Source organism: Hakea prostrata, chromosome 7 (genome assembly GCF_041222555.1).
Source record: "Hakea prostrata isolate BN-2017 chromosome 7, UWA_Hpros_2, whole genome shotgun sequence".
Taxonomy (NCBI): Eukaryota; Viridiplantae; Streptophyta; class Magnoliopsida; order Proteales; family Proteaceae; genus Hakea; species Hakea prostrata.
This window is the reverse complement of record NC_142606.1, coordinates 53,181,516-53,195,183: the sequence shown is the minus strand read 5'-3', so window position 1 is coordinate 53,195,183 and position 13,668 is coordinate 53,181,516. Positions and strand designations below refer to the sequence as shown.

Genomic DNA, 13,668 nt, shown 5'->3' with positions numbered 1-13,668 from the left:
GTGACTGTTAAGTCACATTACACATTACATCAAATCCAGTTTTTCACCACACTAAATATATCAAGATCGACTGTCATCTTGTTCGTGAGAAATTCCAAATTAACTGGTCTCATTCGTCATACCATTGACCTTGAGGTGAACCCCCATTATATTGTGACTGTTAAGTCACATTACACATTACATCAAATCCAGTTTTTCACCAGCGCACTAAATATATCGAGATCGACTGTCATCTTGTTTGTGAGAAATTCCAAATTAACTGGTCTCATTCGTCATACCAAGATTCACACTAGAACTCAAGTGGCGGATTTGTTCACCAAAACATTATCTCGAGATCATTTTATGGACCTACTTGGCGAGTTGGGCGTCCGAAATTGACACGCACCAACTTGAAGGGGAATATTACACATACCTAGTTGGATGAAATTCAAAATCTCATCATCATCCATCCATCTTGTCTTCCTTACTCTTACACCTTATATTTATTATTCATATCATAGATAAAAAATTTATTGTACATGCCATATATAGCAATTGTATTAATTGTACATATGGTAGATAACCCATTCTTGTATTATATAAATTGTGGTCATTTACGACACATTAGTTAATAAGAGAATTTTACATTCTAAGGAATTTCTTTCGTAACACAGATGTCTCAGATCTATAAAGCTTGCAGCTTACATTAATAACTCCCAAGCCGCCCCCCCCCCCCCCCCCCCCAAATTCACAAAACACCAATAAATTCTTTCCCCACTTCAGTTTGCATTTCTCCTCTGATCTGTAGAAGAAGAACATGAAGACTGGAGCAGGACATGCATCTGGTTCTCGCAGTCAAGCAAGTGTTGACTTGAGCCGGAATATGAGAAGGAGCATTAGCAAAAGCAGTTGGGGAATGGAAGATTTGTTCACAAGGTCAAGGAAGAGTGATCATGTCGATGATGATGAAGAAGCTCTCAGATGGGCTGCTCTGGACAAACTGCCAACCTATGATCGCCTCAGAACAACCATCATGAAGTCTTTTCTGGAGAACGATCAGATCCATAGGGAAGTCGATGTAAGGAAGCTTGACATGAATGATCGCCAAGACTTCATTGAGAGGGTCTTTAAGGTTGCAGAAGAAGATAATGAGAAGTTCTTAAGCAAGCTTAAGAACCGAATTGACAGGTTATAATTTCCTCTGAAAGACTTGAAAGCTTCATCTGTTTCTTAGATGAACTAATGAACTATTTTTAATGATTGTGGTTACAGGGTTGGGATCCAACTTCCAACAGTAGAAGTGAGATTTGAACACTTGACAGTGGATGCAGATTGCTACATTGGCAGTAGATCTCTTCCTACACTTCCAAATGCTGCTAGAAATCTTGCAGAGTCAGCTCTTGGATTACTAGGAATCAAGCTTGCCAAAACAACAAAACTCACCATTTTAAAGGATGTTTCAGGCATTGTTAAGCCTTCAAGAATGGCACTTCTTTTAGGACCTCCTTCCTCAGGGAAGACCTCTCTATTGCTTGCACTCGCAGGGAAGTCAGACCCAAGCTTGAAGGTAGAAGAAGAGGGTAAATTAAGCCAAAACATCATTAAACATTCTAGCTAGAGCATCTGAACTGATAATTCTCTTATCTGGGTTTTCAGGTGAAGGGAGAAATCACATATAATGGGTACAAACTTAATGAATTTGTACCACAGAAGACCTCTGCCTACATCAGCCAGAATGATGTTCACACGGCAGAATTAACTGTTAAAGAAACATTAGATTTCTCAGCAAGATGTCAAGGAGTTGGATCAAGATATGGTAATTAAATCAAAATTTTCTAATTAATATTTTTTATATCCATTAATCTTTATTCTTGTATGACTAAGAAAAGTTAGAACTGTTTACCAAAAAAAAAAGGAAGAAAAGTTAGAACTGATCATTCTATAACAGATCTCCTGACTGAGCTAGAAAGGAGAGAGAAGGCTGCAGGCATACACCCTGAGGCTGAAGTGGACTTTTTCATGAAAGTAATTAATATATCCTTCCCTTTCATTATTTTTATGAATTTTACAAATTTATAATTTTTTTTTTTTTTTTTAATTTTGAAATTGTTTTTACAGGCAACTGCAGTGGAGGGAATGGAGAGCAGTTTAATTACAGACTATATTCTTAAGGTATGTGAGAAACTGTGTATTGTTTTTGCCTTCACATAGTTGTATTTTATTTCTATTTTCTTTTATCAAGAAAAGATAAAAACGTATGTCATGAATCAAATGGATGAACTCAATGCTGAAGACTTCTACAAAATAAAATTTGGAGGTTTAATTAATTGTATTAAAATTAAATTGAGTTAATCTAACTTTAGATAGGCTAAAGGATTTGATATATATATAATAAATTAATTGAACTCCACCTAATGCATGGACACTAAATTATGTAGTTTTGTTTTAGCATAATAATAAATTAATTTTTTTTATATAAGATAAGGAAACGATTTGATTGGTCGAATCACATCAACACTATTATTTTGACATATTTGTATTTAATTTTCTGTTACTTACTTAATAATCTTTGTAGCTACGCAAAGGATTATATTATTCTAGCCCTTTTCATTCATATAATTAAAAGGGTCTATTCAAGTACACTTTATCAGTATTCAAAAAATAACATTCTTCCTAAATGTATAGTGGAGGGGTGTGAAAAAAAGACACTTCTCTAACCCTTTGGTATGAGATCAAACTTGATATCGAATATTGAAAAATTTTACTCAACAATTCATGTGAAGCCCAAATTTTAGAGACATTTACCTCCCAAAAACAGAAAACTTAGGGATAATTTTTTTATGTTTGATGACTTACTTTGATGAGGGAATAGTGAATTTGTTTTCATTTTACTTTTCAAGAAATTCAAATTTGAACAAGTTTCTATTGAAGAAAATTAAATGAGACCCTTTTCTTTTTTTAACCAAACGGGTCATCTTTTATTACCCAAAAACAGTGGGTCCTTTTAGAATTGTCCATTCTGGAAAGGGTCCCATGGTAAAAATCAAGTTTTGGGAAAAGGTATGATCTTTCACATAAAAATAATGAGGCCGAATGGATGAGATAGCATTATTTTCCAGCCATTGGCCCATTTTGATATTTATTAATTCGGTTTTATTTTTGGTAAAAATTTATTAATTGGGTTGATGAAAGCCCTTCCATACATGAAAGAGTTAATTGATGAGTACACTTTGACATCTATATCAGCTAAATATATTTATATATATATATATATATATATATATATATTTCCATGGAAATATTTATTTCCTCTAATAACCAGTACTATGCCCTTTTATTCCCATGTATTTTTAGCATTTAATTATTATTTGATAATTTTACCTTAATAAGTAACATGTTAACCAGGATAATAAGTTAGGTCTCTCAACTCATGAGGGTAAAGGATTTATTTTTCTTTTTTCTTTTTGATAATAAAAGAAAGATTCATTCACTGGTGGGAGTTATTACAATTACATTTTAGGTTGGAGAGGTTTATGTCTCTCTCTTCAAAATGAGGTGGGGTTAGTTCTAACAACCATTGTTTTAGAGGGTGAGATCGGATATTATAAATTATTATGTTCTTTGTGCTTTTAAAAAGTTTGGTCATTGGATGAATCAAATTCAAGGGCCATGTATTGTTGTTGGCTTGGAATTCTTCTTTGCACCACCAAATTTCTTTAATAATTATGCCCATGTCCTTTGCCTTGCCCAATTCTTTTATGATGTGTCGCGCCATTGTTTCCTTCATTGTTCTCATCTCTGTTCCCTGTGCTTATAAAATGGAGAGTAAAGGATTTTGCTCACCTCAAATCTCCCTAAAACATATTTAAGGGGAGGCCCACCTCTAGTCTATCTTATAATTATTCAAAAGTGACTCCCTTCCTAAATGTTTGATAGAAGGTGTGAGAAAATTTGGATTCAAATGCACTGAGGTCTACCAACCTATAATATATTTAAAAAAAACCCTTACTCCAAAGCATTCCTAATATGTTATACTTGGAACAGATATTAGGGCTTGACATATGTCGAGACACAATCGTTGGAGATCAAATGCGCAAAGGAATATCTGGTGGACAAAAAAAGCGAGTGACCACTGGTAAGTTGGTTTTCTTATTCACTTGCCTAGCATTTGTAGTTGGTGATTTTATATATATTTGGGGTGAGGGATATTGCATATACTACAGTGAGAGTCGAACCCTGACATCTTCCATTCTTTGTGGATTTTTCTCGCCTCAGGTTCTCTTAGGTGGACTACACCACCATAATTCGTTGTTAATACCTCTATAATCAGGGAGGAGATGTTTCTTTGCTGCTTTTTTACTCTAATAAAAGTTGTCTTTTACGTCCAAAAAAATAATATATAAATATATATGTTGACCTCTTCACTAAAAGGTTTTAGTCATTCACAATTAAGCCAAATTTTTGGTGGTCCTATTTACGTAGTTTTAGTTGGTTCATACTTCACATTTCATTGTTGCTTTCTTTATCAATTTTTGAGAATATTCCAATCTAATTAGGACTACAAGGCCCTTTAAAGCATTTTAATTATAGCTAACATTATTGATAATTTAGCAAAAACTAGTCATGATAAGAAAAGTATTTTCTCGCATGGGTTACTTTTGTTGTTTCCCCTCTTGGTGTTTTAACCATTTGTGTTCACATGACCCAATATGTTCTCGAGGGGACAGGTGAGTATATTTTTATAGTTCACATTTTATTCTTGCTTTTTTCATCAGCTTTTTGAGATATTTTCAAATTTAATTTGGACTATAATGTCCTTTAAAGCATCTTAATTATTGACAACATTATTGATAGGAATAGTATTCTTCTTGCATATATGGGTTTCTTTTATTGTTTCCTCTCTTGGCGTTTGAATCATTTATGTTTCCATTGCCTAATATATTTTTCGAGAGATAGGTGAGTATAAACCTGCGAAAGTTATAATTAGTTGGAATTTGGAACTATAGGTAATTAGCATAGAGAGTTGGAGAAGACAGATGAGAAATAAATACACGTAACAACCATGTTCACGTATGGGAAACAATAAATATACTAAAACTACTTAGATTTTAAGATAAACCCTACTCAAACTATGCTAGTTGGAAAGATAATTAATATAAGACACTCCTTAGTAAACTATTTGTTTCTCTTAATTTTAATTTTTTTAATAGAGTAAGCATATGGCAGATGTGGAGTTTAAGATTAATAGACTAATACACAATAAGGAGGGTGAAATATTAAAAGCTGTTGCATCTCTATTCCCCACTATATTACTGAAATTACCTTTAAACTGATTTGCTCTTTGTTTATATTAGATGACTTCTAGTGTTATTTCTGTAATTTTGATACTTGTAAATCTCTTAATTTTTACTCTAAGAAGAAAGTAATAACCTTCTGCTAAAAATCTAGTTCCTCTTATATTTCCATTAAATTGTTATTGTACTCTTGGATTTTGTAGAGTTACAAATAAACCCCCTCGAATTTGCATAAATTTACGATTTACACATCAATACCATTATCATATGTTTGTTAGTTGATGCAGCATATGAAATTCTTTTTGTATTTTTCTGTAATGCCAAGTTAACCTTGTATATTGGAATCGTTTTACAAAATTAATCCTTCATCCTTCAACTTGACTCTCTTCCTTCTGTTTTTTCCTCTTGCAACTACATTATTGAATATTGGCATGAGATTTTTGTAAAAGATAGAAGTAGGGTCAAGATGAGTGTGTCAATTTAAAGCTGAAATCGTATATTAATGAAATTAAAACCGATTGTTCAAAATAGTATCGTATCGAACCGTTTCAAAAAATGACAAGGAGTTTCTAAAAACGGCATTTGTTTTTGTATGGTGTGGTGCATATTATTTTCATACTAAAATCAAACTGCATTTATAACATTTATGTACCATTTTCATACCATTTGCATACAAAACGGCATCCTACCAATTAATACAATTTTTCCATAGCATATTAGATTATTAGTACAGTATCGGTACGAAAATGTGGATGTGATAATAGTATGATACAGTTTTGAGTTTAGATACCGATTTTCTATACCATACTGATACTGTACCATTTTATGTTTACCCTTGAAGGAAAGTATAATTGGATTTTCAATAGTAGAAGGGTAATATCAGTTGGTAATTGAGCCAACAATTGAGGATGCACATTAATTTTGCTAATATATAGAAGTGTGTGTAATTTCTTGTAATGGTCTTGCTAGTTACTACTCTGGGTTCCATTTTTTTTTTTTTTTTGGTCAACAGAATATTTATATTAGAAACTTGAGAACAATCTTCTTCATAAGTGTTGGTTAACCAGCTGGACACTCCTGTTATAGTACAATTTTTTTTGTTAATATAGGGGAGATGATAGTAGGGCCTACAAAGATGCTATTTATGGATGACATATCAACTGGCCTAGATAGCTCCACTACATACCAAATGATGAAATGCTTCCAACAAATCGTCCATCTCACAAAAACCACCATCCTCGTATCCCTACTGCAACCTGCTCCTGAGACATTTGATCTATTTGATGACATCATCTTACTATCAGAGGGCCAAATCGTGTATCAAGGCCCACGAGAGTATGTCCTCCAGTTCTTCGAGAGTTGTGGTTTTCAATGTCCTCAAAGAAAAGGAACTGCTGATTTCCTTCAAGAGGTAAAAGAAACAACTCTAGTACATATATAACCTCTAATTATTTTATTTCAATTTTTTTTTAGGAATTTGATAACTTAATATTAGGGGTAGAAATTATTACATATACCACAAGAATCATTAGACCCATGATCTCTTTACTGGGAAGGTGCCGGTCATTACCGTCTAAGCAACAAGAGTGCATATCATCCTCACCCAAATGTTCATCCTCCCATCCCCCACCTTGACATATGGGTTCGCCCTGTGTGTCAATCCACTATTAGTGTAAGGGATGGGTGAACAACCCACTTGGTGGAGAAATCTGAACTAGACAATCCTTTGGTGGTTACAACCTGCAATTCTATTTCTTAACCTTAATGCATGTGTGGCAGGTGATATCAAAGAAGGATCAAGAGTATTATTGGGCCAACAAGGAGGAGCCATACCGGTACGTATCAGTGAATGAGTTTGTGGACCGGTTCAAGGAGTTCCATATCGGATTACGGCTGGAGAACGAGCTCCGGTTACCGTACGATAAGAGCAGAAATCATGAGGCAGCATTGGTGATGAACAAGTACTCTGATCATAAAATGGAGCTTCTAAAGGCCTCCTTCAACAAAGAATGGCTCCTTCTCAAGAGAAACTCCGTCGTCTACATCTACAGAACTGTTCAGATCACCATCTCAGCTTTTATTGCAGCCACGATGTTCTTCAGGACCCAAATGCACTCCTCCGACGAAAAGGGTGGTTTTATCTACGTGGGTGCACTCTTATATGCTGTGTTAATCAATATGTTTAATGGCTACGCAGAGCTCAGCATCTCCATTGCAAGGCTTCCCGTGTTTTACAAGCAGAGAGACCTCTTGTTCTTTCCTGCTTGGGTCTTCACCCTTCCAAACTTTCTCATCAGAATCCCTATTTCCATGTTTGAATCTGCAACTTGGATGATCATTACCTACTATACAATAGGTTTCGCCCCAGAGCCTAGCAGGTGATTCAATTATGTTACTTACACTATTTCACTTGTTCATACAGAAACGAATAAAATTTCCCTGCATGAGTGAATGATTTTATGTTTTCCTTGTTCTTTTGAAGGTTTTTCAAGCAGTTATTGCTGGTTTTTTTTATTCAACAAACGGCTGCGGGGCTTTTTAGGTTTGTAGCTGGAGTGTGCAGGACTATGACCATTGCCAACACAGGTGGAGCACTAATGCTTCTCATTGTGTTCATGCTTAGTGGTTTCATACTCCCTCGAGGTCAGCACTGTGATGGCAGTTGTTCTTTTTAGCTCTGAAATGAAAACTCGATTTCTTTAGTATTGTTATTTGTGATCAATAGAAGTAGTGCTTTCTTTGTTACAGGTGAAATTCCCAAGTGGTGGATATGGGGCTACTGGGTTTCACCGATGTCTTACATTTATAATGCTATTGTTGTGAATGAGATGTTTGCTCCAAGGTGGATGAACAGATTGGTATGTTTATAATTATTTATCCTTGCTCCTCCCTAAGACTGGCTGTTACAGCTTACAGGTACATGATACAGAAAATTTCAAAGGAGTGACCAACAAACAAAACCAGGTCTTTATATTTTCCACTCTGGTGGGAAAGTTTAAATTTTCTCTTATTAAATTTGAATTCTATGACAGGCATCTGACAATGTTACAAGGTTGGGTATCAGCATAATGAAGAGTATTGATGTCTTCCCTGAGAACAATTGGTTTTGGATTGGGATAGCTGCCCTTTTAGGGTTTACATTCCTCTTCAATTTTCTCTTCACCCTTTCACTTATGTACTTAAACCGTAAGTTCAGTTTCATTATAATTGGGGATTATAATTTTCAGTTTTTTTAGTTAATTTTGTCATATAGGGGCTGCTAGAATTTGAAAAGTAATCTGCAATGAGTTACTGACTGATTTTCCCACTTAATCTGTCTTGAGTTCAACCATTTGTCTGAAGGTATTACTTCTCATGTTGCTTTCTTTTTGTAATAACTAATAATAGCTATTGGAAGACCACAAGCAATTATATCCAAAGAAGCAGCCCGTGATATGGAGGTGAGAGAAGAAGAACCAAGAATCATAACAAAGTCAAAGCAAGAAGCAACTCCTCAATCTTTATCTGCAGCAGATGGAAACAACTCAAGTAAGAATTGCAGCAATGGCACCAATTTTTGTGGCTAGTTCTTCCAACAAAGTGTACACCTCTGATACAAATGACTAATATGATGATTAGAGAGTTCCTGACATGGACTTTGAATGTGTTAGGAGATATGAAAATCCAACGAATGGATAGTCAAATGAATGCTAAGAGACTTGGCAGAAATGCTGATTCAGTTCTTGAAGCAGCAAATGGGGTTGCCCCCAGGAGGATAAGTGTTCTTCCATTCATACCTCACACAATGTCCTTTGACAATGTGAATTACTATGTTGACATGCCTCAGGTTAGACCTTTTTCTTCTAGTTTCTCTCCTTCAACCTCAACTTCGGAGCTTGGATCATTACAATAGATTTTACTGATCTTTATTGTACTGAATGGACAACACTTATTAAAGTTGTCATTATGGAACAAATTCACATATCACTAGAAAATTGAGTTTTCATTCAACAATTTAATTGAATAGATGATTCCTAATAGGAAATGAAGGATCAAGGGGTGACAGAAGATAGACTCCAATTACTTAGGGAAGCAACAGGGGTGTTTAGGCCTGGCATCCTCACGACATTGATGGGAGCCAGTGGAGCCGGAAAAACAACATTGATGGATGTTCTTGCAGGCAGAAAGACAGGGGGATACATTGAAGGTGATATCAGAATCTCTGGTTTCCCTAAGAAGCAAGAAACCTTTGCAAGAATATCAGGTTACTGTGAACAGAATGATATCCATTCCCCTCAAGTCACTGTTAGGGAATCCCTGATTTACTCTGCTTTTCTCCGTCTCCCAAAAGAGATCAGCAAAGAGGAGAAGATGGTAATGTTACAGTCCTTTTTTTTAGAATTGAAGTTTTTTAATGTAGACGTCCAAGTGCTTAACTACTGCTACACTGAAATATTTCAGAATTTTGTGGAGGAAGTGATGGATCTGGTAGAAGTTGATAATCTCAAGGATGCTATAGTGGGGCTTCCAGGGATTACTGGTCTATCAACTGAACAACGGAAGAGGTTGACAATTGCTGTGGAGCTTGTTGCTAACCCTTCAATCATTTTTATGGATGAACCAACGTCAGGACTTGATGCAAGGGCAGCTGCTATTGTTATGAGGACTGTAAGGAACACGGCTGACACTGGAAGAACAATTGTCTGCACGATTCATCAGCCTAGCATTGATCTCTTTGAAGCTTTTGATGAGGTCAATTACCTTCTCCTCCTCTTCCTCCTCTCCCTCCTCATTCATGCATGCACACCCAAACACACTAATCATGATGAAATAATATACTAATATGGTGTTATGAACCAGCTACTACTGATGAAAAGAGGGGGACAACAAATCTATGCTGGACCTTTAGGGCAAAATTCTAAAAAGATCATTGAATACTTTGAGGTACTCTACATCATTTTAAGTAATAGTTATTTTAGTAGAGCAGTTGCACCCAAAAGAGTATATCTATGAGTAGCAATGGTAGTAATAACATGCTACAAGGAGAAACTGTAATCTGTCCTCTCTAGTGCTGATTTATGTTTTTCAGGCTATTCCTGGGGTTCAAAGAATCAAAGAGAACTACAACCCTGCGGCATGGATGCTGGAAGCAAGCAGTACCTCAAATGAAATTCGGATTGGAATTGATTTTGCTGAGTATTACAAATCATCACCTTTGTATCAGTAAGTAGAAACCATTGCCCTGGTAACTGGAAGAAAAGAACTAGTATTTTAACTATTCTGGAAAGTATTATTGTGCAGACCTGTTTTCATAAATTTCTCTTTGCTTTCATTGCCAGGCAGAACAAGGCATTAGTTAAGGAGCTCAGCACCCCAGCCCCTGCAGCCAAAGATATCTATTTTCCTACTAAATATTGTCAGTCAACGTGGGAGCAGTTCAAATCTTGCCTTTGGAAGCAGTGGTGGACTTACTGGAGAAGCCCAGATTACAATATTGTAAGATTTATCTTCTCCTTTGCCTGTGCCCTTATGATTGGGACAATTTTCTGGAAGGTTGGCTCTAAAAGGTCAGTGCCATATTCTTAAGGGACTTGATCTAACATCTGCTCCATCAGTTCATAGTAGATAAATCGTAACCTTATGCCTGACCTGAACTTGAATAAATATACTAAAATCTTGCTTTTTGGCTATGGTTCAGGGAGAGTGCAGCAGACTTAACTGTGATTATTGGAGCCTTGTATTCATCAATCCTTTTTGCTGGATTTAATAACTGCTCAACAGTACAACCGATTGTTGCCATTGAAAGAACTGTCTTCTACCGGGAAAGAGCTGCTGGGATGTACTCTGCCTTACCATATGCTATTGCACAGGTGATAAAGCAGTTTTATGGAGTAACAAGAATTAGTGTGCAATTCTTTTGTCTTCAATAAGTCTAGACTCATGTCTGTCAAATCAAACTACAGCCAGAAGTTGCTTCTTAGGCATGCAATTCTGCCTTTTAATTTCACTCAACAGACATTAATTTCGAATTAGTCAATAAAGCCCAACCATAACTCAAGTCTTAAAGCCATGTTAACTAATCAAACCTTCAAAATGTCCTAACTTAAGCTATTTTATGATGCACCACTAAAGTAATACCATATCCACTTTTGTGCAGGTGGTCACTGAAATACCATATGTATTTGTGCAAAGCACATATTACACGCTAGTTGTGTATGCTATGGTTGGCTTTGAATGGACAACAACAAAGTTCTCTTGGTTCTTTTTCATAAGCTTCCTCACCTTTCTCTACTTCACTTACTACGGAATGATGGCGGTGGCCATCGCTCCGAACCACCAAGTTGCAGCAATATTGGCATCTTCTTTCATGAGTTTCTTCAACCTATTCTCTGGCTTCTATATCCCCAGAAAAGTAAGTCTGCTTAATCTGTAGTTCCGCTTATGTCAATGTCCAACTAAATCACGATTGTTCAGCTTTAGTTTATTTGCATTAAACAAGTTATAGAGCTCTGGAGTGCTTAAACCATTATTCTTTGGTTCTTTTTCTCTTTCTTGGTCTTCTGATCTTTTGCTCTACTTTCCAGTCAATTCCAAAGTGGTGGATCTGGTATTGCTGGATTTGCCCAGTAGCATGGACTGTTTATGGGCTCATAGTGTCACAATATGGAGACCTGGAGCAAGAAATTGCAGTTCCTGGCGGAAACAGACAGAGCATTAAGACCTATGTGGAAGAACACTTTGGGTACGACACCGATTTTATGGGTCCAATTGCAGGAATTCTTGTTGGCTTTGCAGTCTTTTTTGCATTTATTTTTGCATACGCCATTAAGGTGTTGAATTTTCAACAAAGATAGAATCATAGAGTGCAATATGCGATATAAGAGCATCCTAAATGCCTAACCATCTAGATTGGTTCTCTATCAAAGTTCTGGTAAATACATATAAAGCTGCATTGAAGAGTGGCATCAATTTGTTCCAGATTTGTGTTCATCTATTCAGGAAAAGGAAATGTTTCTCTGTCAAAGGGTCTGTTCTTTGTAATAAGGATGAGCTGAGGTTGGAAACTATAGATGTATATGTAATGGTTGTAACAAGGAAGAGGGCTTTACTGTTGTGCCTTTTGTATTAGAGAAGCTGAATGTTAATGTACCTCCAATTTATGCTGAAGCAATAAAGAACTTCCATCAGAGAAATCCAGCCATGGGTAAAGGAGAATTAGTTACACTGATTCTACATGCCAGGATATTTATTGAATCAATCCCAACTAGAGTGAGAGATTTCTGTAGATGGGAACAGAAATTGCAAATAAAAATTATAAATACCTTTTATGTTGGTTGAGATGAAATCGAATGACAACAGCCCGAAGAGTTGGATCTTGAATAGTAGGTGAAGCCGTATCTAAGATGCTGTCCATAAGGATTTTAAGTGCCTTTGTCCATAACAGTTGACCATACACTTATTCCTCGAAGATAAAATCACCTCTAATCATGGAGGATACAATTCCTAAGCCTGGCAGGCTATACATAATATAGATTAAGAAATGTTTTAATGCAGAAAGTGAAGAAATAGAGACTTGATTATCCTGTAAGTAGAGAGACTTGGTTTTTTATCCCTAAACCCACTACCTAGATGGTTATATGAACAATAAAAGATTGTAGCCACATAAGTATGTCTGTATATATCACATCCAGCAGCCGGTACCCTATCTGGAATACTCGAAGGAGTGATCCACAACTCCAAAGATCAAGTTTAGGAACGATCATATCCACTTAGCAAAAGAATATAATCAAAAGCAAGAACAAATTATTGTATTCTAATAATTTAATGATAAAAATTAAGAAATGATCTCAGAAGGATCACAAAAGAACATCAGAGTGCGGAAATAACAAGATACCAAACAAAGGTAGCGGAAATATACCCCACAAACATATGTGGAAGGTAGATCGAAAACTAAAGCAAAGCTAAGCTACTACAAATAAAAGGAAAAGTCTAGAAGAAAAGAGAAATCTAATCAACATCTTCCATCGGCTCTTCTTCTTCTTTAGTCTTCATCTTCTTCACCTTAGGGTCATGTTCTTGCAACTTTAGATCAGCTTCTAGTTCACGATCCCATCGGCGAACAAGACAATGCTGACAGCCGTCAATAGGAACCATCAGAGTGGTCCAAACCTGTGAGCTGGCAGCCCCACCGGTCATAACTTTTCCAGAGACTTCCAGAGCTGTACCATATAAGGAAGAGTCCTCTGTACCGTGGCATGGGTTCTATTTTGGACTTGCAAAATCATCTAAAAACAAGTCCCCCGAAGGGTAAGCTCAAAAGAACTTAGCAAGTATATCCAATCACAATAAGCATCTTCACACACAATCAAAGGCAATCATAAATGCAATGATATGAAACAATATATGCAAGTATCTT

General features: G+C 36.0%; 1 protein-coding gene across 5 annotated transcripts; it reads left to right on the top strand.

The window, feature by feature from the left end:
* The first annotated feature begins 856 nt into the window (after window positions 1–856).
* Window positions 857–12,106, top strand: LOC149011370 (ABC transporter G family member 35-like). Of its 5 annotated transcripts, none has more exons than XM_089160825.1 (21): window positions 863–1,167; window positions 1,252–1,546; window positions 1,636–1,795; window positions 1,928–2,004; window positions 2,098–2,151; window positions 4,024–4,114; window positions 6,383–6,684; window positions 7,053–7,651; window positions 7,756–7,916; window positions 8,022–8,131; window positions 8,306–8,459; window positions 8,661–8,713; window positions 8,968–9,099; window positions 9,294–9,626; window positions 9,714–10,004; window positions 10,113–10,196; window positions 10,342–10,475; window positions 10,592–10,823; window positions 10,955–11,122; window positions 11,410–11,664; window positions 11,837–12,106. In XM_089160825.1, exons 1-21 carry the CDS (start codon window positions 863–865, stop codon window positions 12,104–12,106), a joined length of 4,260 nt encoding a protein of 1,419 aa, XP_089016951.1. The 5 variants fall into 5 exon arrangements, with proteins under 5 accessions (XP_089016952.1, XP_089016951.1, XP_089016949.1 ...); XM_089160823.1 differs by having other exon boundaries at window positions 881–1,167; window positions 8,661–8,801; window positions 8,924–9,099; window positions 10,592–10,819; window positions 10,951–11,122; XM_089160824.1 differs by having other exon boundaries at window positions 881–1,167; window positions 8,661–8,801; window positions 8,924–9,099.
* The last annotated feature ends 1,562 nt before the right edge of the window (window positions 12,107–13,668 follow it).